This window comes from Larus michahellis, chromosome 14 (assembly GCF_964199755.1).
Source record: "Larus michahellis chromosome 14, bLarMic1.1, whole genome shotgun sequence".
NCBI lineage: Eukaryota > Metazoa > Chordata > Aves > Charadriiformes > Laridae > Larus > Larus michahellis.
Window position 1 is genome coordinate 7,527,498 of NC_133909.1, and position 26,171 is coordinate 7,553,668.

The 26,171-nt window shown below is 48.9% G+C and overlaps 1 protein-coding gene across 2 annotated transcripts in view; it reads right to left on the bottom strand.

Annotated features, from left to right (window-relative positions):
* Positions 1 to 1,487: 1,487 nt before the first annotated feature.
* Positions 1,488 to 26,171, bottom strand: part of TMEM104 (transmembrane protein 104) — a 45,620-nt gene continuing 20,936 nt past the window's right edge. For both annotated transcript variants that reach the window (XM_074607549.1, XM_074607548.1), the window contains exons 9-10: positions 17,783 to 17,876; positions 1,488 to 5,204 (exon numbers count right to left, since the gene is read on the bottom strand). In XM_074607549.1, coding sequence (XP_074463650.1) covers positions 4,444 to 5,204; positions 17,783 to 17,876 — 855 coding nt within the window. In that variant the 3' untranslated portion in view covers positions 1,488 to 4,443. The remainder of the gene's footprint in view (positions 5,205 to 17,782; positions 17,877 to 26,171) is intronic.

Genomic DNA, 26,171 nt, shown 5'->3' on the forward strand with positions numbered 1-26,171 from the left:
ATCACTTTTTAATTCAGCCGGCTCCGGCACCCGTGCCGCCCTGGGACGCTGCGGGCTGCCATTTATGTGCAAAGAGAAAGAAATACAGCTGGCTCACTGCTGGCCACTCGCCTCCTGGGCTCGGTCCCGCTGGGGGGGAGCAGGCATTGGCCCCCCGGCCGACAGCCTCCCCTGGCACCCACCCCCTGCCTCTGCCGGCTCCGGCATCGCCATGGCATGTTTTATTTCCAATGCCCCCATCACTCAGCAACGCAAGACTCAGCCTGCCGAGGGAAGGGGGAAGAAGGCAGCCCAGTGGGGATCGGCCACGGGGAAGAGGTTTCCGATGGCAAGGACATGCTGGTGCTGCTATGGGGAAGTGGTGGCCCCGGTGAGGGAGGGGGCAGCTGGGTAAATCACGAATGGTACAACCAGAAAAGATACGGGGCGAGGAAAGCGTTGGTCTGGGTGCGGGAAGAGCAGGATGTTGCCATGCTTATGCCCAAGGATGCTCAAGGGAGCAGCAGGCGCAGCCACCTCCTGGCTCCTGCCTCCTGTCAGCAGCACAAAACCTTCCCCGGGGTCCCATCTGGGCACCCGCCAGGGCACAGCCCCTCCCTGCCCCGCTGCGTGGCCACGCATCACCCGCCCCAGGCCGGGAGAGCCCTGGGGGCCACAGCACCCCGGGGAGGTCAGAGGAGCCAGCTGGGTGCCGGCTGCTCACCCAGTGGAAGAAGCCCTTTGCCCCAGCACGAAGCCGCCCGGGCATGGCTTCGGGCTGCCGGCAGCCCCCGTGGCCAAGCCCCTGTGGCCGGGTGCCCTTCCCCAAGCTGCCGACAGCCCCTGGGGTCTGGGGAAAGGCCAGCGAGCATCTTCTCACAACCCTTCAAACAGCGAAAGTCCCCCCCCCCCACAAGTGACACACGGCTTCTCAGTGATGTTCACGCCTTGTCTAAACCTGCCTCTCAAGCTCCAAGTTTTTATTTTTCCTTCCCTGGCCGTTGCTCTTCGAAGTGCTGCAAAAGACCGAATCAATCCCCGCTGCCAGTTTGATCTCAGATTTACAGCCCAAGCCCCGAAATCCTCCACTGCTTGCGAGGTCCTTCGAGAGAATCACAGCAGAAAGTGTTTATTTCCATCATAAAGATCCGTTTTAATATTTTAACGTAAATCAAGCTGCGCTTTATGGTGATAATAAATTCGTTGGCAGAAACTGCCTTTGCAGCCCGAGGCGGTGAAGCAATTCAATTTGTTTGGTTTTAAGTGTAAAGAGCCGTAATTGAGAAGGGGAAAGTACAGATGTTTTAATTGAGTTTGCAGCTACCACCTAGAGTTGCAGGAGGCTAATAGAGAAGAGGTGAGGGTCTCTATTAGCCTCTCCGCTTGCCATTTCTCCTTAGCCTGCAGCCCCATCAGTCATGGCCATCCCCCCCCTCCCAGGAATAGCTGCTCAGTGCATGCACCAGAGGAGGAAGGGGGTTGAAAAAGCAGCCAGACTAAACCAGATGTATAATGTACATTTTATTGTTTTTAATCCCACTTTTTGAAAACTAATTACAGTCAGGACAAACATCACGTGAGAATCTCTAATAACGAATTGTTAGTGCTGATAACGGCCAAATAAAAAATAGACTCGTTGGTGATGGGTGAGAGGAGGGAGCTCCTGCCCCACACTGCGCCGGGGTCACTCAGCGTCCCCCCAGCCCACCCCCGGGCAGCGCTGGCTCCGCTGAGCCGTCCCCTTCCCGCTTTCTCCAGTAATTTTTAAGGCATTGCTATGTCATGTTTTGTATGAAAAATGTTCTCTCCACCGTAGAGCTTCTTTCCGTTAATCACCCCCATTTCTTGGATAGATTTGTTTTGCTGCTGTGCGAGGACAGCGGGCGTCTGGGAATTTGTGGTTATTTATTTAAGAAAGCACTGGTGCTCCCTGGGGACCAGAGTCCTTCTCGGTAAGGTACCACGGCAGAGGCTGGGGTCATGATGCGAGCCCTCATTGCGCCGCTACATCCAAAGCCTGGACCTAAGCTGTTTTTAGAGGTAAGGCTCCTTAGAAGTCTCTGCCACGCCATGCCGAGGAGGAGAGGTGGCCACCCAGGCCAGGGAAGAGAAGGCACATCTTTAAATGGAGGAGGTGCAGGAGAGGGGGCGCCAGGCTGGGCTCCCTCCCACCCCAGGCAAGGCAGGCAGGAGGCTCCCCTGTGTGACACAGGGGCAGGAAGGGAGGGAGACCAAGGGGGAAAGGGAGGAGGATGAGAGGAGATGAACTAACAGAGAACAGCCCCGTTCTCTGGCTGGCAATGAAACGTGAAGGCAAGAGATGGAAATGGGCACTTGAAGGGATGGAGGCTGAGCCAAGTGCCTCGCAAAGGGCAGGCAGCGCCGTAGGAAAGGGCTCAGCCCCCTCCCTAAACCCACACCTGCGCACTTGTGCAGAGGAGCAGCCCCAGCAGCCCCTCCAGCTTTCCAAAGGCTCATTTCATCAGCATTAAATTCCTCCCTCCAGCTCTGCCCAGCTCCCAGCTGCCTCGCAGGTGGCTCCCCACGAGCTGCCCCATCAATTTGCCCTCCAACCTGCGCAGCTACTGTCCCTCTTCTTCAATGAGACACCAGCCACCTGTAAAATAACTTGCTAATTTGGCACTGAAGATGCCACATCAGCTTCCCCGGAGCACTTGGGTTTGTTTAAACTCACTAGCGAGGGCTGCCAATGCCTGTTTGTCTCATCCCAACCAGTCCCCCGCGGATCCTCTCCAAGCAGCTCGGCAAGGACACAGTGGCGGTGCTCAGGCTCGAGAGGTGCAGGGTTTTACTTTAAAAGCCATGAAGTGTTTTTATACAGCTCCAGGTACTTGCACATTCCCCCAGGAGGAGCACTTCAGGTCATATGGAAACAAGAAAGTCCTACTTGAAAACAGAGCTTGATTAAAAAGAGCTGCAGTTCAAAGCTTGCTTTAGTGAGCGGTGACACTTAATACTGCAGCAAGTGCAGAGGGCAAGAGGATCTAACGTTAAGTGACATGCACCTGGCTTTGAACCTGCTTTAATAAGAGGGGGTTAAGATATTTCAGGTGAAAACTTTTTAAAGTTCTTCCTTTTTTTAGAAAAACCCATATGATCTTTGCCCAAGGGTCTCTGAGCACAGGACCTGGCCCTGTTGGTCTCTGCGTGGGTATTACAGCGACCACCAGAAGCCTCAGCAGCAGAGACTCACCAGCAGCGCTAACCGCCCATGGTGAGAGACAACCCAACCCTCAGATAAGCTGAACGGGACCAGCGCAGAGCCCACCTTAGCCCTGCACAGGAGGGGAAGAGGGGGAGATTGAGCAGGGTTTCTGATTTTTGCTCTCCCGTAGCCCTTGGGAGCTCTGCTCCTGCAGGCAGGGAGGGCTGAGCCAGGGCACTGCCGCTGCCTCCTGGCACCAGCCCATTCCCTTCAGTTAACACCCACCTTGTTTCAAGGCTAATTACCCAGCACGGGAGGCTGGAAACACATCAGTGTGCACAGCCAGAGCTCTCGCAGGCCTCACGCGTGTCAGGACTGGATAATTAGCATTTCCCCAGCAGACCGGAATCCTGGCCACTGGAGTCAGGGTCCGGCCGGCTGCACCAGCCCCATGCAAAAGTGAGGAAGGGAGAAGGGCTCTGGGGCTCCACACAGGAGCCGAGGGACACAAGGCTGCAGTTTCCTCTCTGGGGGCGAAGAGCTGTGTCCCTGCACGCACAGGGGCAGAGCTCTGGCTGGCCGGGGCTGCAGCAGCACAGGAGAACAGGATGAGAAGTGTGAATGTAAACCCCTGGGCTGCAGAAATCCAGCTCTAAGCAAAAGACCCCAGCTCCCAGGCAATCCATGGTGCAAAAAAACAGGTTAATGCCTCTAGAAAAATAAAGTGTAACAGCACACAAAGTTATTTTTGTCTGAATTAGGGCTATTCTCACCCTAATGTCTTCCCTCATTGGTACAGGAGGTGGGTTGGGAGGGGTCTCGGCTGACAGAAGAGACTCATTTCCCCCAAACTCACACTGGATTCTCGACAGCATGTCCCTGCCTTTGGGAGAAGGGACATTTAGCTGCTTAGTGTAGTGAGCGGCCAAGGCTGGCTGCTCTCCCGTGTGCTGAGACCTGCAGCACAGAGAGCCGCTGGAGGGACAGAGAGCGATGCTCCAACAGAGCTGAAGGCAGAAATGGCCGGACACTGGTTAATCGTGCAGACTGCCAAGGGCTCAGCCCCATGGCTCTGTATAGCGGGTCTGAGAACCAGCACTGTAACAAGGCCGAGTCCACTCTATCCACACCCAAAACGGAGTGAAGAAAGTCTGTGTCCAGGTCTAACCCGTGCCACCAAGCCGATGGCCTGGAAAATTCCCTTCATGGTGCCTATGCCCACCCTCCACAGTCCCAGAGGGGGAGCTGAAATGCTGAAGTCTCTGGAGCCCAGGAGGGAGCGTGCCGCTACCCTCACATCAGAGTTTAGACTCACTCAGGACAATGTTTGCCGTCACAAACACAAAGCAAGAAAAGCCCCATATGAGCACGAACACAATCCAGAAGGTGTGCCGGAAAGGGGAGAGGTGCTTGTTAACCGTCCCACTGCCAAAGACCAGCTGAGTGTCCTTCCGACTGCAGTACGCGAGGAAAGCAGGAATGAGATACTGGATCCCATTCCCAGCATAGGCTCCCGTGATCCCCACCAAGGACTCCAGATCGTGGGTGCAGAAAGCCACCAGCACTGGGGGAATCAGCGTGATGGCAGGAAAGACAATCCTATCCACCACCCACGGGTAGGTCCCCCCTTCTCTGTGGAAAAGTGTCTTCCAGTTGTTGCGCAGGGTCACTGCGATGATGGGGAAGTTGGTGCTGATGGTGAAGACAGGGAAGAGGCCCAGGAAGTAGCGAATGAAGGCAACGTTGATGATCTCGCAGTTGGTGAAGTTGAGCGTGTACATGTCCATGAGGGTGTCATTGCGGAAGCAGTAAATGGCAGTGAAGGACAGGAGGCTGTAGAAAGCCAGGATCAGGACGTAATCGAGCAGCACGAGTTTGTTGACGTGCTTCTTCTTGGAGATGGGTGTGATGAGGGATGGCAGGGAGTGCTGGCACATGAAGGAGTAGACGCACACCCCAAAGAGATTCCGGATGCCCGACAGCTGGGCCATGGATGGGTGACCTTCAGCTTGGCCTCTGCTGATGCGGATGAGGGCCAGAATAATCATGAGGATGAAAGCTGGAGAGAGAGGGAGGAAAGGTTACAGGTCAAGCCCAGGTCTGCACTCCCCACGACCCTCATCCCATTGGCACTAGCAGTCTTGGCACCAGCCCTCTCTCCTGCTCCACAGGAGCATCTCCTTATCTCTGGAGGTGGTGGTACATCAGAGGCAAGGTGCACAGGAATTAATCACGACTTGCTTTCAGTGCTAGTCAGCAGATACGGGAATGGGCTCAGGAACGCCTTTGGCAGGCATCTCCCTCCAGTCTGCTTCCTGCAGGGACTCACCCTCCCACCCGGATAGCAAACGGTGCTCTGGGCCCTTCTGAAGATTAACACTAACACGGCTGTCTGAGCCCGTCACCCTGAAGGGTCTCAGTCCATGGATGCTTCTGCCACACACCTTGGATAAATATCACCATTTAGAGATGTTTGAGCTTTGATGTTTGACTTTGAGACTTAGAGATGTTTGAGCTTTGACCTCCAAAGGAAGAGAAGATTAAACCTGGCTGCAGTCAACCCCAGCAATATTCCTACACATTTGCAACTGGACTAATGTTTCCAAGACCTCACCTATGTACACAGGCAGATGCACGGGAGCAGCCGCAGCAGCTACCAAGCTTCCCTCTCCCTGCGATCTGTCAAGCACGATAGAGCAAGAACTAGCCAGCCATTTCCCGGGCAGGAGGAACAGGCTGTCTGTAGTTAATCCCAGGGTAGCGAAGCCAGTCTGGAAGGGACTAAAGCAGCACTGTAAGACTGCTATTAAAATTCATCACTTCTAGGCACAAAGTCTGCTCGTCTACCCTTCACTTATGTCAGGGAAAAGCCTAACAACATTTTACAAAGCTTATCACAAAAAGCGACGTGCTATGGACAAAAAATGAATTGAGGAGATTGGGCTAATGCCCTTATTTACTCCGCTGGTGGAAATTTGAGCCAGAAGCAGTTACTGCTAGACTTTTATTCCTAGCATGGCACATAAAACCAGCTGAAAACTAATTCTGGTGTCAGGGAAATCACATCAACCTGGGAAAGATGATCATCAGCTGCTGGAGTTAACAAGGAACAGGGGAAAAAAAGCCTTGCCTGGCAGGGCAGCAAGCAGTAAGATTTACAGTCTGGTGCTGGCAATGGATGGGCCACTGTGGCTTGTGCAAAGCTGTCTCCTGCACTGTTTTGAGGCATCGGAGCAGATCCTTGAGTTATCAGGTAATGAAAAAAATAACAAAACGCTGAGACTACCACTATAGAGAACTTTGAATGTCATAAATATAAATACAGAGGAATTAAACAGAGCAGCGCACAGTCCTGTTGCCAAGCCCGCAGGAGGCTGGCCACCGGCACTGTGAGCTGGGCAGGCTCACGGTGGGGTGACAATGAGACGGGGCTTACTCTGTGCCCAGTACTGCTCTGCCTGACATGGGCAGCTGGAGATGGGAAACCCTGGCAGGGACAGGACTGGAAGGGATAGTTACAGACCAGTTAGCAAGCACTGCCTCTTTTGTCCCCAGCGAGACCAGATTAACCTTAGTTGAACATTGTCTCCCGCACACTCCCAACGCTCTCTGAAACCCAGTTTCTCCTCTCGCAGCAACGCTCCTTTTCTTCCCGCGGCAAACACCAGCTTCGTGATGAGCCCTTACCAAGCCACACACCGCATTTCAGCTCCTGCTGCCTCAGGAAATGTCTCGTTTCCAACTGTTTCCCAGTGACAGGGCAAATCCATGAGCACTGGACTGGAGAGATGACAGCACCTTTGTGGCACCATGAGGGCCGGGCCACTTTGGGACTGTTGGGCTCTATTTACTTCCCCAAAAGCAGCCACAGAGGGCTATGGAAAGCAACAGCTCATTGCTCTGGGGGTGTGTAATTCCCCTCGCCTTCACTCAAGCCAGCAAGCGAGGGGCACTGAGAACACAGGTAAGGTTGTTGTTCTTCCCCCATTGCTCTTGCAGGGGAGACGCTTGCCAGCCATATCTGCTATGGCAAGATAGCCTGAGAGCTGTGTTCCAGGTGATGCGACATTGGCTGCGCTCCCCAGGCTTGCACCGGCTACAAGGAAGAGAAGGTGCTCTGAGCAATAAGACAAACCAGGTTAGGCAGCTCTGGAAATACACTGAGACTGTTCCTTGCCTTCTTGCTTTGGAGAGGGGGTCAGCCTCTGCAGCCCAGTCCTGAGCTGCTCCCGCACCTGGACTAGATGTAACTGCAGAACTCTTGCACCTCTTCCCCTGCACAGGCGACAGTAAATCTCCACCTGCTCTGCTCAGCAGAGTGAAGAGTGAACTATTTCCATCCCCCAACTCACTCTCGCCATCGGCTCAATGCCCTGCTTTCCACACCAGCGCTATTCTGTCAGAGGGCACTGAAGGAACAGAATTCCTGTGGATTCCCTAATTGATGGATAGAAGTCTTTCACTTAAGCAGATAGAATTCTTAACTTTTGTTTTTCCTTATATATTTCTTTCAGAAATTAAATGTTATTAAAAGTTACAAAAAGCGATGATCCAACACTAAGATCTAAACTGATACTGTTCCCAACAAGGCAAGCTGTGCTCCTCCTGCCCCAGCATGGGTGCTCTGCAGATGCATGATCCTTGAGAGTAGCGGTGCTGGCTAAACTGGAAACCTTCCCTGCGCAGTTCCAGCCCCAGAGAAGGCAACAGCAGCCCTGTCCCAATGGTTGTGTTTTCTCTCACTCCCTGCGGCAGAAGAGTCTCTCACTCCTGGAACCGGAGAGCTAAAACATTTGCATGCCAGATTTATCTGCCTGTCCCTGGGAGGAGGCAAGCCCAAAAATGAAACTCTGAAACCTAGTTATGCTGGATGATAAATCAAGATGAAAAGAAGATGACAGACTCTGACTGACAGGCAGCTTTGAGCAGGCAAGAGGCAGCTCAGGATCCTGCAGGTACACACAAAGCTCCCGCTCGCGTCCTCCTCTACACGGGACACCAGGCTGAAGGCAGAGTCACACCACACTATTTCAAGTCACCTACAGCTGCCACATCAACTGTCCAACAGCATTCCTTCACCCCAAGGACCCTGGCAAAGTCAGACATGGGTTCCTAAAAAAAAGCCTCAATCTGTTACCTTACATGCAGGACAGACGATATATGCAACATGCTCGAGGGAGGAAAGACCTTCAGATACCATGACCAACAGCACCCAGAGCCACAAAGGGAGGTGGACAGCAATGCTACCATAGGTTGTTAGAAGTTACATGAAGATTTTGTTTTAAACCTTGTTTTATACAAGTGCCTAAAACGCAATCAAGGGTTTTGCTTGTCCTGATTTTTCAACAGTGCCAGACCCACTCCAAACACACACACCACAGAGAAGCTTTGTAGTCAACAAGGCACAGAGGACAATTCTGCTCATCTCATCTTCTCTCCTCTAGAGGTTTGAGCACCCTTTTTACTGAAGGAGGTAAGTGAAGCTCTGAGGGGAAAAAAAAGGGGCGGATGCCATAAAGGAAAAGTTGTGAGGAATCTCATCACCACTGTCCAACTGCCTCCCCTACAGACCCCTCCTCTCCGTCTTTGAGGAGCAAACACTGGCTCTTCTCAGACAACACAGACCTTGCAGACAGCTACTGCTGCCTGTCCTGCTCGACTCAGGAGGTGCTGATGCAGAGACAGGGCAGCACTGCTCTGGTTCTTGCAGGTAGAAGAAGGATGAATATGAATGAGCAGACATCCAAATAAGAACACTTTGGGAAAATATGGGAGTCTGGGGATATTAAAAAATACATTTTTGTGAGCTTTGATAGAAGCTTAACAGAGCTGCAGAGAAGTGAAGATAATTTTAGCCATTCTAAGTTTAAGGATTGTTTTGCAGAGTCAGAGCAAACACATTTGTAAGTGACAAATGCTGGTTTGTACATGAGCTTCATCTCTCTGCAGACAGACCATTGCAAAAAAAAAAAAAAAAACCAAACCAAAAAGCTGTCCAAGGCTGAAACACATTTCCCCCCCCCTCTCCTCCATTGTGGTAGGTTTCTGGAAGAATTACTGGTGCTCAGAATAAGTTTCTGGCTTAACACCCTCTTGCATCCTGGCAAGACACTATGCTTTTGAGATGTTTCACCTAGTGGCCCACATCTGCCTCTATATTGGCATGTAGAAAACAATGGAGAAGACTCTGAGTTGAGCCACACTGGGAAACAGGGAGGAGAGAGATGTGCTGTCATGGAATTCAGAAAGAGGTGGCTTGGCAAGGGGGAAGCAAGCTCTGAAGTGAGGTTCTGCAGAACCATGGTGTTGGATAACCTCCCTGTGATCCCAAAGGGGGGCCAGAGACAGATGTTGCCTCCCAGGTTCAACAGTGAACTTCAACCTTCAAAGCATTGGTCCCAGTTTAAACAAGGGTGGTCTTACTGGCTCTAGAAAGCATGGGGGCAGAGAGCCACAAAGCAGGAATGAGAAAAAGAGTTACTGGGGAAAAAAACAGAACAGAACGAAGGTTACATGACAACCACCTGTATGTTAAGGGTCAGAAAGGTAGAGACAAAGGAAGAACGACCTCGAGCCACATTATCTCCAACTCTGTCCCTACTCTCGTTCCTCCTTCCATGAGGAAAGCCTGGCGAGAACATCACCGTACCTGCCTATTATCCCTTCCACGGACCCAGCGAGGCAGCGGGGTGCAGCCACAGCAGCCCGCCATCAGCAGAGCGGCCCACGCCTGGCTGCTCCCCTACCCCCACCACAGCCATTTGTTTAAGCAGGCGCTGCGTTGCGCTGCTGACACATTTGCAGCAGGACCATCCGTCACTGCCGGCTGACGGTGTGACAGAGCTTTCTTGTCGAAGCGGAGAATCAATATGCCAGGAAATAATGATAATGAATCACCCTTTCAAAACTCATGCCACTTGCTTCCCTTTTCATACATTAGGTGGCATGATGGATTCCAAGAGGAAGACGTTTTCATGAGCTTCCTGAGCCTATTCTCTTTGGAAGGAGGAAGATCTCTCCCCACCTTAACTTTGATCCTGATCTTCCCATCAAGCTGAAACACAGCAGACCACTCCTAAACAGAGGAACAGATCTCATTTAGTTTAACGTTAGGCAGCTCTTTCAAGACAGAGGACATAAAAGCAAGAGCATCTGCTCTGTACATACTGAGCAGCACAGCATCATGTCAGGACAGTCTTACCTTCCGCATCCCTACCCAACACTTGTGTTGTCTATTGCATTACTGATGTCTTTCCATGATGCTGGTGCCCCCCCTCAGAGCCAGCTGCCTTCTATCAGTGTTTTGAGCAAGTTTAAGAGCCCACTGCAACTCCGGAACTGCCAGGCATTACGGATGCTGGGGCATTTGAAGTATTAAAGCACGGCTGGGTTTCACCATGCTGACAGAACAAAGTACCTGAAATTAAGACATTGATTCTTAAATTTAAGACTCAGTTACCCAGTTTTTCCTGCAGAAGCTACATCCTGTCACTTGTTTGTGACCTCCAGCTCTCTGTAAACTCCAGAGCAGCAACTGATAAACTTCTCCAGCCTTCAGAGGAGGTTTCTATATGAAATGTCAGTAAAGAGGTAACATGAAAACCAGGTTTGCTCCATCAGATGTGGGAGCTGGAGTAGTTAAGGATCAGCTTTGGTAATGACAGAGCCTAAAACACCGTCTCTAGGAAAATGAAAGATTTACGAGAGCAGAGACTGTGAGGAAGCAAGATGGATATGTTCATAGAAGACAGCAATTCTCTGGAGGGAGATGTCAGAAGAAAAGAAGGGAAATTACTTCCCAGAAGAAAGGTATGAGCAGAAGTTGTGGGACATCAGTGTGGCTCCTTCCTCTAATGGAGAGCAGGGACTTGCAGGGATAGTGTTATCCTCCCTGCCCCAAAGCCTAAGGCAGGGTCTACGTGGCAGGGGTCTGTTGCTCACAGAGCAGGAGAAGCATAGCCATGTGTTGGACACACTAGGAACACAGAAGTGTGATGCCAGTAGGCAAGGAAAAGCCTCTCGGGCACCTCCAGTTGCCCTGCCATCTCACCCACTCTGCCAGGTTTGCCTAGCTCCTGCTGCAACCGTCTCAGACGCCACTGCTGCCCTGGCCTCAGACCACGCAGAGCCTGTTTTGTTCACGAAGGGAAACTTTACTAAAAAGCACCACCAGGATTTTTTTTGGCTGTCGAAAGTGGTTCAGCAGGGTTTCTCTACCGTAAAGGCATTATTTCCTGGCTTTTCTTCATCATCTAGGGCAGGGTTTGCTACACAATAACCAAGATTTACAAGTAGCCTCCCCTACTGTATAACAACTCCTGCTGTGAAACCAGTGGAGCTGCCCCTTCTCAGCCGGCATCAGCTGGGCTCCGCAGACATCTGCACACCAGTAACAGTTCACAGGGAGCAAAACAGTTCTGCACTCTGGTGTTTATCACGGATGCTTTATCTCAACATATGGGAAGGAAAGAGCAGCCAGCGAGGCTTGTTTGCTTCTGGTGGAAAATTACCCGCGTAGTTTATTGTCCTCTCTCCTCCGGTCACCTTTGGCAGAAGCACCATAAAGCCTCTGCAGCCGGGACTCAGCTCTGAGCTCTGCTGTTGACTTGGTCTATTAGCTTTGACTGTCACTCCTCTCTCCATGTGAGAATTTACTCTTGCGTGAGAAAGGAATAAAACATACTTTGGTGTCACCATGAGCCTGTGATAGGGTTGTGCATGGTTTGGAAGGCACTGACTGCAGAGCACCCATGTCCCATGAAATCCAGATGCTTTGCAGCCTTAGACATCTTCCCCATCCTGCCTTGTGCCCAAACAACGAAGTTTTTATCAGCTTGTCCCAACAATACACGTCCTTTCACACTCCAAAAGGAGAGTAGTTGCATGCCATACATCCACCGTGAAAACCTGTGTGGGCACCACCATCCAGACCCTTTTGCAGGGCTGAATGTGTCCTTACATTTTCAGCTCCCCTTCTCCAGCTCTCAGACCCATCAGTTTGTCTCCTGCTGCCTGGATAAAGTGCTCTTTTCAGGAACGTCAACTCCTCAGGCAGGATCTCAGTGGTCCTGTCCAACACCGCACGTCATTCTCCATCTGCAGCTGAAGCTAACAAGGCTCTTTCACTCACAGAGGCGCTGCTTCACCCCACTGCCCCCCACAAACAGCACTGAAATGAGCTCCTCATCAGACAACTCTGAAAGCAGGCATGACAGAAGCACAGCCTTTTAACTAACTCTTCATAAATATATTCACTTCTCCTAGTGAATTATTTACCCCAGGCTCTGGCAGCAGCTTTCTCCGCTCCAAAAGGGATGCAGGAACATGAAGTAACTTTGTTGAAGAAGCTTGTCAGAATGAACATGCAACAGTGTCCTGATTTACAGTCCAAATCCCTCTTCCTTGCCACTGCCTTATGCCTTGCAAAAGGAAAGGGACAGAGATCGAACTGGTCCCTCCTTACGCTGTCTGCCGAAAGCTCCGTTTTTGATGCAGAGAAGAGGCCACCTTGAAGACTGTGGACACTGGCAGACTAATCCCTCTGCAGGAGACTGGAAACACAGAACTTCTGATAATTGTCCCCCCCTCGTATATCAGCCTCTGCTGTAATTCCCTGTCTCTGCAGCTGGAAGGACGTTGCAGAATGGTTCTGGGTTTCTGCACTGAATCAACTCCAGCACGGCTGGATCAGCCTGCTAAGGGTGGCAGCGACAGTCACTACAGCAGCTGAAACCTGCTCACAAAGCGAGACGGTCTGAGAGCAGTTCTCTGCAGAGAAGTGCTGGGGAGTTCTGTAAAGAGCAGGATTCTGGTGGAGAGAGCAGAACTACCAGAGAAATCAGTAGATACGGAAAGTCAGCCTCACCAGCATGCTTGTGAAGAGTCCTTTCCTAGCTTCGTCCCTAAAAGCCTTCTACCAAGTACTCTGGAAGGGGAAGGGATGGAGAAATTAGAGCTTAACACAGACTTCTTGGCTATTCTTGTCCTTTTTCCCTCCATCTTCCTGGCCAGGGGAAAGAGCTAGGGGAGAGATTTTATTTCTGCGCGTATAATTGGGAGATCATAGTTTGGGCACGGTTGGGAATGCTCTGTCTCAAGGGCTGCAGTTACTTGAATAGATGTGGTGTGATCTGACGGTGCTGCAGGGAGAGAGAACTGAGCCTGCAGCAACCAAACCTAGAAGTTTATTCCTCTATAAAATGTCTCTTTATTAAAATACAATACTTTCTAATAACTACCACATAGCATCAAGAGCAGCACATAGAGCAAATGTCCCACGTGGGAGCTATCTGGAAACATTTGCCAGAGACTATTCAATAACAGCAGTGATAATCGTGCTACCAATGTCTTTAAAGCCAACAGTCCTCACCTATAGAGCTGGGCATCTCAGGCTGTAACAGGCTGCAATTAATCGGGTTAGCTGCTTAATACACAATAGCCCAATGTTAGCTGCTGAGCTCCACCAAGCCCTGTCCTTTTGTTATCTTTCTTAATCCATATCCTTTCCCATGACGCTGCTAGACAGTTATTATCCAATATTATCCAATAATAAAGAGGTAGGGCTGTGCCCGAGCAACCTGTGTCCCCTCTGCTTTGAGAGGTGCATCAGACTTGCCTGGCTTAGTGCCTTTTGCTGTGTTGTGCCCTCCAGCAGCTCACCCCTAACACCACCCACTTGATCAGGACTGAAGAAAGGAAGGGAAAAAAACCAGTTAGATATTCAAGTCTCTTTAGGGAGCAATCCATTGTCACCACAGATTTAAACCCTCCAGGCAAAAAAAGCCTGAAGTCCAAACAGCAGAATTGGAATACCAACAGCTGTAATTTATTGATGGCTTAGTTGGTTTAGTCTTCTGCAGGAGACGCACTGTTCTGAGAACAGGTGACCTGGAAACAGGCTCCAAAACTGTTATAGGACTTGGGCTAGTAACAGCTCCATACCTGCAAGGCTGAGGTGGAAGGGAAGGGTTACACTTTGGGGAAGGAACCCTTCCCATCCCGAGGGCACAATTCGTCTTGCTGATGTACTTACCTGGTCACCCAGTCTGGGCCCTGCCTCTGCTCTTAGTAGCATTGCTCAAGAGCTGAGTGAGCCAGCAAGGTTTTAGCCCTAACTCAAATCAGGGCACCATTACCATTAAGCACTGTTACCAGGATTTAAAACATGTGATTTTTCCCAACTAGCCCTTTCTCCAGGGAAGCACAGATGACAGGCTCCCTGTAGCACCCATTAGGGTGGCTGTGCTCACTCTCCCAAGGCAGTCTGGGCACATGTTGGAGAGGGCTGACAAAGCAGGCTGAGGAGATCTGCAGTTGGGAAAGGGACGAGAGCTTGTGTAGGCAAACCCTTACACACCCGCCAGCTCCCAGGGAACAGAGATCTCTAAGCACAGATAAGGCCAGCAGTTCAAGCTCCAACTGCTGCACTGAATTTAACCACTGGCGCACACCCACGTGAGATGGCAATCAGTTTTGGAGCCAAACATGTAAGCTGTTACTCTTGAGAAGGCTGCCAACAGCTCGACGGCTCTGGAAGCCCTCTCTGCCTTCAGCCCCACTCCACCTGGAGACGCAGATCCACCCTCTGTGCCTCTATCGGTCCTGACAGGGAAACGCTTCACCATGCCAGCCTTGTTTCCAGATGAGCTCTCCGTGTTCAGCAGGCCCAGACAAAGAGAGCCCATCTGTCTGGGCTGTCTAGCAGTATGGTACTTGGGCTTGCAGGCTCCTCCTTCAACTTTCTCCTTTTAGAGACTTCAGAGGTACCTGTCCTGGCTAGTCCCTTACCCTGGGAGGAAAGACACAGCCAGATGAAGGGCGATCCCTGCTGCATCTCCATGTTCTTTAACTGTCCCATTTTTAATTTCCAGTTCAGATTCCAGTGTTTAAGACTGTATTTTGTCAGTGACAGAATTAATTTTTTCTTCTCCACAAGGTGTGGAAAGAGACCGCTGTAGGCTTTGTTAGCTGATGTGCTGCTTGTGACGAGCACGGGGCTCTGGAAAGAGGCTAGTGACATTTGATTATCACTTAGATCAGGAGAAAGAGGGAAAGTAACTTTCAAAGGCAAGGCTGACACTGTTACAAACACCAGCAGAAATGACCTTCACACACAGCTAGCTCTCCCTGCTGCCAAGAACCATCCTCTCAGCCACTGTCATCTGAATCGCCAGTACACCTGGGGCAGTGCAGCTTTACAGCAGCCACTGCTGCTCCAAAATCCAGGGACTTTTCATGGAGCTGGGGAAAAGGGTATACAGTGGGTCCTGCAGTAGGCATGCTGCAAATCCTGTCCTGGCCTCCCAGCTCAAATAGGATTGATATTTTTTCAAGTCACGATGCAGAGCATGGGTCAGCTTCCCCATCCACACCGGGCCAGCAGACACAGGTGAGCCGAATAAGCCACTGTCTGTGTGGGAAGTTTTCAGCCAGCACAACAAAGAGGTAGGCTGGCAGCTCCAGTGTTCAGCTTCGCTGCTCAGAGCGCTTTGCGGAAGGAGAACAACCTTCAGCACCACAGGGCTAAAATCAACTAAAGGAAGATAACGAAAAAGCAGAGATTATAGCAGGACAGAGTCCACATCTGACCATTGGCATTCAGACAGGAAGAGTTCAGGAGACCACAAAATACCAGCCGAGACCATTCTTTGGGATCTAAGCTTTCTAAGCACCACCAAAAGACCAAACCACGCTTCAACTCTCAGACCTGCTTTTGGAAGAGGGGACAGCGGTGGTGTGAGGACATGGGAGAAGTCAGCTTGATAAACCTCAGCAGTATGGGATTCATCCTTATCCCGGAATTTGCAGCAAGAGCTTTTCTCTGTTCCCTGTATCACATGGCTGTTTGATAAATCATCTTTCCTAATAAATCTATCCCTCATTGTACACATACGGAATCCGTTGCTCTAAGTAGGCACTGAGGTGCTGTCAGGGTCATTAAATATCATTATCTGGGGCAGCTGTTCCCCAGCGTGCTGACGCAGGAATCAATCAGCCTAAAGCATGAATTTCCCCTACACTTCTCCAAACACTGCCTTTGTCCCTCTCCATCAAGCGATGAAAAAAGTGAAGCAGTTCTGCCTTCACGCCAAGGTTTAGCAATCTTCATACTGGAAGGTGCCGGCTAAAGGGAAACCAATGGCAGATCAGGCAGACGTCAGGTTGTCAGAAAGACAGGATGAGGTCTGACTGATGTCTTTACCAGAAAAGAGGAGGCAGGGTGATTGGAAACAGGCCAGTGAGCTGAGCAAAGATTACTTTAAAAAAAAAAAAAAAAAAAAAAAAAAAAAACAAAAAACCACACAACAAAAACTAAAACCACCCCAAAAAAGCTTCCTTTAATAACCCTTAATGAGATAACCTCTTTCTCTGAAGAACATGGGGGCTTTCAAGCCTTTCACGTGTTCAGACAACAAAAGGGAAAAAACAGACATTCAGGATTTCAACACCATCTGAGGTTGGGATTTGTTAACTCAAGCTGTTCAGCATCTGAGACTTGAGGGCTTAAAATCCAACCTCATTTTCCTGGGTGACGACTGCCTAACCCCATCTCAGATGTCCTACAGAACAGAGGATCTCTATTCCTCTGCAGTGACCGTCAGCCACTTCCAAAAGGATCACAGGCCTTTGAACTCACAGAAAAGGGACTATACACAACTGAAGTCAGGTCAAGTGTGTGTGTGCAGTGGGAAATAGCCTGAGAATCAGCTTTTCTTCCTATTCCAGGTCAGTGATGGGTATAAACAGAGCTGATTCTGTGTTTGAATGGAGCCACGAACCAGGAGACTGTTAACCTGCGAAAATGCTGCTGGTGCTGTAATACCCTCTCTGTTGGCCCTGAGTATCAGTTACTCCGTCTAGGTTACACAAAACAAGACAAACCTCAACTTAAGCCTCCATAACACACACACTCCTCAGCCTTTAAGGGCATGTACCCATACAAGCCAGAAGCATCTTTGGATGACAAAGCCACTGCAAAGGCACAAGAAAAAGTAAGTATGTCTAATTTCCCTTAAGGGAATTATCTGTCTTCCCAGAAGTTCTTGGCAGTAAGATTTTGGAGAGAGCTCACGAGATCAGGGCTTCCCAAGGACAACACGTGTTGGTTTGGGGGTTTCCAATGCAGCACATCTTAAGCTAGAGCAAGACCCAGGAAAAAAAAAATGCAAACAGATGATAAAACTAAGGGTGGAAAGTCTGACAGAAGTGCCTTTTCTTCTCAGATCAAAACAAAGATTGCTCAAAATCTGTTGTACACATGCTGAGAGAATGAGAAATTTACTGCTGAACACCAACTGGTAGGTATCACAGTTAGCTGCCACCCGCTCTGCCCCCCCCCAAGGAGACTCTTCCAAATCCTTTCTGCCTCTCAGGCAAACCAGATTAAAACTTCATCTACCAGCTCATGTCTGATTGAGAACAATTTGTTTTAATCAAAAATTTCATCCTAGAACAAAAATCCTTTTCCTCAAAGATGTATCAGGCCTGGACAATACTCCCCAAAGAGGTTGTTTTTGCAAGCGCTTGCTTCCAAACAAGAATATCTTGCAAAAAAAACCTCCAAAAAAATAACTATTGGTAACATGACTCAGATCCCATCTATGGTAAAGGGGTGGCCAAGACTCTGCCAAGACTCACCTATCCATCTCATGAGGGATGTCATGATTTGAAGGTACTTGGTCTTCTGCACATTGAAGAAGGTGAAAGGACCCAGGAGGAGAGTGAATGCTGCCTGGAAGGACAATAAAAACACACATTAGATTAAAATCCAGAAATTCTGCCAGCAAGACAAATTTATCAGTAAAGCAAGTCTTGCCTTGAAAGTTCACCTCCAGACACGACTGTCTGTCATGGAGCTTTCTTTGTTGCTTAATTTTACAGCTAAGTTGGCCGAGACACAGGGGGTCAAGCAAGCTGCTTGGTATCAGAGAACATGCCTCGGGCAGGAGTAGAGCACAGGATCCTCTTGGCTCTCAGACACTTGCTATCACTGCTGCGGCATGCCTTTACTGACACATTTCAGTAAAAGCTCTCAGTGCAGCTTTATGGAACATTAAATATTAAACTGTGGCCTCTTTGTCCAGATACATGCTCAGTTTAGGTCTGGATAGCAATAGCTGTGACCAGTCTCCTCGCATTAACATTGATGGGGTAGCTTTGGGGTGTCTCAGGCTGAACAGCAATGGAGCCAGGTCCGCCTGGAACATTTTTTCCCCACACTTTATGTTGCTTGTTTTACAGCATAACAGTTAAGCTGTTGACTTGGAAGCTGAAAACCTGTGCAAAGTGAGGGGGGGAAACAAAAAAATCAGAGATACTCATAAGAATGAGCTTCACGTGGTGCAGGAAATTAAAGACACTGTCAATGAGAAGAGATCTTTCTTCACTGCCCTCTTAGTTGTATATCGAGAGACACTGAGTGACACTCAGAGATCTACCTAGCCCAGAGAAAAGGAAAGGCTCTACTGCAGGAAGACAACAGATCTTGACTGAGGTCTGAATGTGAACTCGGAGAAGCTACTTGTCACAGGAAGACAAAATGGGTGTTACAGAAGAGAGCCCTGCCTGCGATCCATGGGACGGCACAGGCTAGCAATATACTAACGGGTCCAAAAGCTGTAAGCAAGCAGTATCTAGAAAGCCACAGCACGCACAGTACAAATCTGAGCATCCCAAAAGGATTTTCAAAGACAAATACTCAACATTAATATTTACACATTGCTCTTTTCCATGACTTCTTAAAGCAGTTCAGAAAAAAGGTGTCACCAGAAGGGAAGAACTGGGACTCGAAAGGGCAGATACAGAGCCTCAAGGTCTCTGTCGACCCCAACAGAGTCAGTGGCAGAACAGAATCCAAGCTATTTTAAGACTAGTACAACCCCAAGAAACCTTTTTTGAGACAGTTTCAGAATATCTGCAAGGCAAATTGGAAACGCCTTGCATCACAAGTATTCTCAGATGACTGAAGTAAACCCAGAAGGGGACCAGAGGAGAGAACCCTTGGTTTCACACGTCGCTCGGTCAAGACGTATTCTGACCTGAGGCCATGATTTACACCAAGTCTTGTTTTTTCTGCTTGCAAAAAAAAAAAAAAAAAGGGGGGGGGGGAGGGGACGACAGGAAGCACGCACAGAATTCATATTTGTGAAGCAATTGAGGATCCTTGGAGGAAACACTGAAATCACACAGAATACAACAACACAGGCATAACTGGCAAGACTAAGAGCTAAACCAGCCTTAATAGTTGAGACACTTTCAAGTTTTAACACAGAAGCAAACCAGCAGGTTACAAGTCTCTTTTACTCTTCTCCCTCTTTTTCCTTTCTTCTAATCAGGAGCTTAACTCTGCTCTCCTGCCCTCTACAGACTGCCACTCCATCCTAGGATAGGCACAAACCCCAAAGGACTAAAAATTTAGACTTGAGAGATCTAGGTCAAGGACCCAGAGCAAACCAAGTAGACATCAACTCTCTTACTCAAAATTTTTCTGAAGTTTGTGACTAATCTCTTTCAACCTCCCCTCCCAAAGCACACACTGCTCAACAAGGCCTCCCTTCAAATCACGTTAACAGCTCATGCGTCAGAAAGAGCTAAAACAAAGAGAGACGGACAAAGGATGGTGATAATTAAGGAACAGGTGTCTTCCGCAAATTAGAATGCACCCGAACCGATTGGCAAAACAGTACCTCAAACCATGGCAAGGACTGACAGGAGATTGCCGAGCATTGAAGCAGCTGGGTCTGAAACCTAGGGTTTGTCTGAAGCACTGAGGAAAGAGCTGCGTTAAAGTGGATTTGGGGCTCTGTTGCTGAAAAACATCATTAGGTGCTGGAAACACCTGCGTCTCCTATGTGCTCCCCAAACAACTGCTAATGAAGCAAAAGGAATTTTTCTGGATGTTACGCTCCACTTCTGCACTTATTCTCCGGTGCTCAAGGCATCTTAAACAAGTAAATCCATTGAGCAACTCCTCGTACCCTTCCCCTCCTCTGTGGGCTTTACTACTCAGCTCATGGGGAAGAGATACAAGTCCTTGTGCCTGAATGGTTGGAGTCCCCTCCCATCCTTGAAGATGATCAGCGTCTTCTGTTCTTAACAAGATCCTGGAGCTGGTCCAAAGGCACCAAGTGAGAGATGAATTCAAGTGCAATAGAAATGTATTACCTTTTCCACTTGACGCCCATTAGCGAACCAAGACTGATATCCACAGATCAATACAAACGATGCTAAGGCCTGGAATGAGATGAGATTGCCCCACTCTGCAGGGACTTGTGCCAACCACTTTTAGGAAGGGAAGCCACAGCGCACACTGGACTGCTTGAGCAGAGGAAGGCAGGGCAGAAGAGGACATTAAACAGCCAGATTAACATCACTTCAAAGTGAAATTGCGTACAGCTCCACAGGATTCAGCACCGGTCAGGAAAGAGGGATCAGTTCCTCACCAATAACCAGGACACAAGGGACAAGGATTCAGTCCCTGGATTAGAGCTAATCTCATCATCAACCCTCAGAAGAGTCCCAAGGCCACGAAACCTATTTAGAAACTTCCCCAAGAGGATGAGAAGAGACCATGATGCTTAGAGGGAGGATGCCTACTTTCTCTACCTCACTGTGCCAGACACCTAAATGCTCTTCCAAGCCATTAAGTTAATTACTTTCATAACTTATCCCTAAGGAAAAAGTAAGCCCAAATAAGCACCTTAGACATATACCCAAACTTTCCACCTGATGTTCTCCAAGCTCAAGTCTCCCCTAGAGGGATATAATTTACAAAGTGCTTCATTACACATGCTATTCAAACAATCCAAAACCTACATAGAGAACTGCGCGCCAGATAGATAGCAAATATGCAGAGCTCCGGCACATCAAAAAGCTCTCCCAAGTTTTCTGGTTCACCTCTTGAGCCAGCTGAGATGATTTCTAGGAGTTTATCGTTCTATTCCTAAACCGCAGCAAATTAATCTGAGGCAGAATAAGCATAGTCTACTTTGATTAAAGATTTTTCTACTAATGAAGTGGTTTTCTATTAGAAACAAGCAGGTGTACATGGCTGATTCATTGTTAAACTTAGGCAAGGTAGGGGAATCCTCCCTTTGGCTAAGAAGGAACATCAGATCTATCAATTGCTGTTTATATTCACAGGATGGCAGAGAGAAATCTCTGGTTTTGCACAGACTGGCTGTTATGAGTGGTTCCCCAATTTCTCTCCAAGCTCCTCCATTAAATGGGAAAGGCCAGACAAGCAGCCAGGCTTGCTGCAGAGGCAACACGACAAATAAATGCAACAGACTCAAAATTCTTTACTTTCCTTTCTCACACTGAAAAACAGCATGAAGATCCAGCACATTAATGACTCCCTGAAAAACAGCATTTTTCTTGCTTTCACTGACGTTTCCAGTCAGAAAATTAGAAGCCAGCAAGCGTAGAGGGAAGAACAGCAGCTTGTCACCCTGAATTACACTCTGCCCTGCAGGCTAGCAGGAGCCACAAGCAGCACGCCAGCTTGCTCAACTCCTGGAATGGTCTTCAAATCCATTCCTCCCACCAAGCCAAGCCACAACAGCACAGGCACCAAGGTTTGGGAGCTTCTCTGAGCCGGCAACTCAGCTGCCACCACTTTCCCAGCCTCTGCGCCTGTCAGCTCTTAGTATTTCAAAGTGAAAAGTAGGCTGGTCAACTCCAGTCTTCTTGCCACCGGGGAAACTAGCTGGGGCTTACCATGCCCGGAATATATTTTTATATATATTTAGATATTTCTAAAAGTATATTTTATTAAAGCTCTTATGTTAAAACTTGGTTACATAACCTTGTTTATTGGCTTATCTTAAAAAAGCAAAAGTAAGATCAAGCGTTAATAGGACATCTGGCTGGTTTTATCAGCTTAGTTTCAGCCAAGAGGACCACCAAGAGAGCTCTCAACCACTCCGTGATGGCCAGCTAATGCCAAGAGTCTTTCAGCCAGTCAGAGGGCTGTACTGACTAAACAGGTCCTTTATTGACCTGAAGGGTCCATCTATCACTCTGAACCAGTACAGTTCAATAGCTTTCATCTGCTTCCCAGCACGCAGCTTTTACAGAAAAAGCCAATACAGCTCAGGAAGCGCAATTAGCATCCCAAACGTAGCTGATACATGTATTAGATGCAGTAGTTACAGCATTATGGCTAGTGCCTGCATACATTTGCAAAAGGACCATCTGAAAGCCAGCTTCATTCATAACTGTCATCAGAACTTGCTTGTTTTCATGCTCCACAAACTCATCTGTAAGAATTGCATCTGTCTTTGGTGCTTGCTGAGTAGTGAGTTAAAAACAGTAGCTACTGTTTCTTGTTGATTCAGAGCCCAGAAACCTTCAGATGGCGGAGTAGAAGCAGGGTATTTACCTGAACAAAAGTGAGACCATGAAGATTAACTTTGTTAAATGCAGCAACTACTCCAGGAGCAGAGCAAAAACAGTTTGGGAGCTTTTGAATAAATGCATTTGTGTGGCACAGGGCTATCATACCAATGTGAAGTTAATAAGTCTCAGATATCAGGGCAAGGATCCCTCAAGTTTTAATATGGTAAAGAGATGTTGTAGTTATCTCCTTAAATATCTCCCTTTGGGCTGAGGCCCCAACCACCCTTTCCTTTCCGTCCTCCTCCCAGCCTTCCTCACCCTCATTCAGAACCAGAATTCACTTCAAACCAAATCCTTCCTTGGAGGCTTTTGCTTCTCCTTGATAGAAGGGGCACCAACATCCCACACAAACTTTATTTCAGGGTAGTATCAGCTCCACCTCTGAAGATATTGATGTTTAGATTTCACAACTGTTGAGCAGTAGTACCTCCCCCCCAAAGGACAGGGCAGCAAATAACCCTACTGTCACAGGGAGCAAGCTGACATTTAAAAAGAAAGTTACCAGTTTAACAAACTAAATCCCTGTCCTTGGTAGGCTTTGACACCTTGGCTGGGAAGCTGAGTTGAGTGCTTTATACAGGACTGTAGGTATGCAGCATTCCCACAGCAAAGCTGGATACCGGCAGGGAGACACAAGCTCTACTGAATGAGCACCTCCCAGAGGAAGCTTTGTTTGAGTCAGTGCTCAGACACAAGGAAAGTCTCCTTGAGCACGGTAGGAAAAAGCAGACATTTCACACACACTGTCAGGAGTGGCAATTCTGACACCCGTTCTGCTTCTGCATGATGTCCCTGAGCTCAGAGCTATTTCAGAACCCAGGTAAGTGCTAAAAGGGACAGACAAAACAGTACAATAAAACCAGTCTGTGCAAGTACAGAGATCCAACAAGATGTTAGGAGATCCAGGGACTGGCTGCTCTGTTCCCACCTGAGGTACTCTCCTCTAGAGTGTGTCTAAAGAGACATGTAGAAAAAAAAAAACCAACAAAAAACAAAACTTGATTTACCAGCATTGACACAGGTCAGAGGTTTTATCCCAGGCTGGAAGCTTGAACCAGACCTATCGTCTTCAGTAGAGTAGTTTCTTATTAATTGGTGTTGCTATTCACATCCTCAGGGAATTTTTAGCGCTGACTTTGGAGAGAAATATTAAATGCAAGGTGCTTTCCCCACTCCCGTTTGGGACTCCTAGATAAAGAAAGCAGAGCTTTGTAACATTTCAGAGCTACTTGCAGCTACACCAACACCTACCTGCAGCCTCTGGTAGCCCCTCTGCACCCACTTTGAGTTGTGACAACTGCTACGCTACCCAGCAGCAGGCTCCAGTTGTTCATGCCAGGGCTTCAGTGCTTTTCAGCTAAAACACATCAAGGGAAAAGGGTCTCGAGCAACACGGTGCCCCCTCTGCCATCTCTCCTCCCCTTCGCTAGGGTGACAAGGCCACATTTCTCCCGTATGAGCTCATATCTCAAGCTAGAGAGCCAGATGGCACATCAGTGAGGGCGGCAATCCAAGCTTTCGTTGGTAGAGCTTTACCCCTTGCAGTGGACAGTACAAATATAAATACATGAAAGGAGCCTGATTGTTCAGGAAGGAGCTTTTTAGAGAGCTAGGGAAAAAAAATAAATAAAATTAATAACAAAGCTGAAGATCCACAGCCTCTCAAGGCTGGAGGCAGAGCTGCAGCAGGGGCTGTGCTGATAGGCAGCAAGTTATGAGCGGACAAGCAATTATGAAGCTCTTAAAAGTTGGCTGAAAAGAGATAAACCAGCCACAGAACAAGGATTGCTCAAAAAAGTTGAGAGGCAAGAGGGATTTTAACCTCCAGATCCCCTGTAGAGTCAGGAAGTCACAACGGAGGGAGGATGCAACCGCCAGACATCCCACAAGGAATATTTATAGATAAAGAAACAAGGGCAGTTACGCTTTGAGTACAGCAGGCATCTGCTGCCACAGCAGCTCCAGTAATTAACGTGCCGCTCTCGGGACACCTGGCAGAGGCTTACAGTCATAACTCACACGAAGCAGATTGCTGGCACCAAGGAGCCCTCACCCACCTTTCTCCCCAGTACCTTAAGGCAGGGAGGAGGTATCCTCCAAGAACTAAGACCTCAGCTGCTGCCAAGCTGGTTTTTGACAGCGAAGCAAGCGGCATTTCACCCACCCGCACCCACACTACCCTGTAAGCTGGACGGGCTTATCATGGTTCCTGTGCCACAGCACTTCCAGTGTTTCTTCCAAAGTGGAAGACCTTCTGCAAGAGATGGAAAGAAGCACCTGTATCCCCAAAGCTACTGACTTTAGTGGATCTGAATATGATCTAGATATTTGCAAAGGCTCTAATTCAGCACCAGCTTTTGATTTTGACTGCCCATCCAGCAAACGAGTATACTTGTCCCAGCTAATGTCCTTGCAAGCTATGATCTTGCTGGGCGTTCAACACACCAAGGACCAGCCGGCAACTGAGCAGCCTCTACACGTAGCTCTGGGAGGTCAAGGCAGAGGCAGCACATGGGATGGCAAGGCAGTACCAGGGGGTGCTGCTCTCCTCTCCCCACCCTGACTTAGGGCCACAGTCTGTTTCTGGAGCTGGCCTATCTACGAGCACCAGGAACTTTCCACTTTGGAAAGAACACCCCGGAAAACCAGTTCTGCCTCCTCTTGAAGTGAAGAAATCTGGGCACAAAATGTTTTCAGAAAGTCATTCGGTGCGAGGATTGCAGTCCCTGGCACACCTGGGGTGTGCAGGATCACAGCCAGCGGCAAGCTTGCACTCTCCGGGGTAAATATACTTCCATTATCATTTTTCACAAGAGAAAGATGGAGGCCAGCAATAACCCCGAGGTGACTGGCATCTAATTTTTCATCATTGGAGTATTTATGGCACAGCCATTTGCAGCATCTTGTAATCACTTTACCGCCTCCTTGACCCCTGGCTCCCCCTTATTCTGCATCTCCTAATTGCATTTGAACAAGCAAGAGGGAAGCAGCAAAGTGGATAGATGCAGGAGAGCTGAATGGTTGGTTTGCGATACTTGGAAGGACAGCAGAGGAGCTGCAGAGCCAGATCTGGCTGTACCCCCCCACACCAGCTTGCTTTGACCTCCCACAGGCTATGAAACAGGAGCCTTCCTCCTTCCCGACACTAGGTAACCTTGAGGAGTCATCCCTTGCCTCCCCAATTTATTAGCATGGTACAAGAGATTAATGAGTTCCCTCCAACAAAGTGTGAAGGCATAAACATCATACACAGACACTGCTCAAAATTCTTGCATATTCATAGCCTCTCCTGGCAGGGTATTGGCAACTACAACAATATTTACATTGACTACAAAAGCCCCTGGCTCAGACAGCATAAAGCAAGGGAGAGATGGACCAGCGTGACATGGATGCACAGTGGGCCCTGCAAACATATCAAGCTACAAACTGCCAGGGTTAGGAGGTACTTGGGTTCAGCAAGGATGACTGTTCCTGAAGGCCACTAACCCCTTGTCTACCACAACACGAACAACGCCTTCCACCACTGAGCCATTATTTTTCCTCTTCCCCCCCGCTACAAACTTCTCAGTTGAGTTTCACAGGGCTCTTCAGCTGCCTGGAGGTAGTTTCAGGGACAGCATTATCCCGA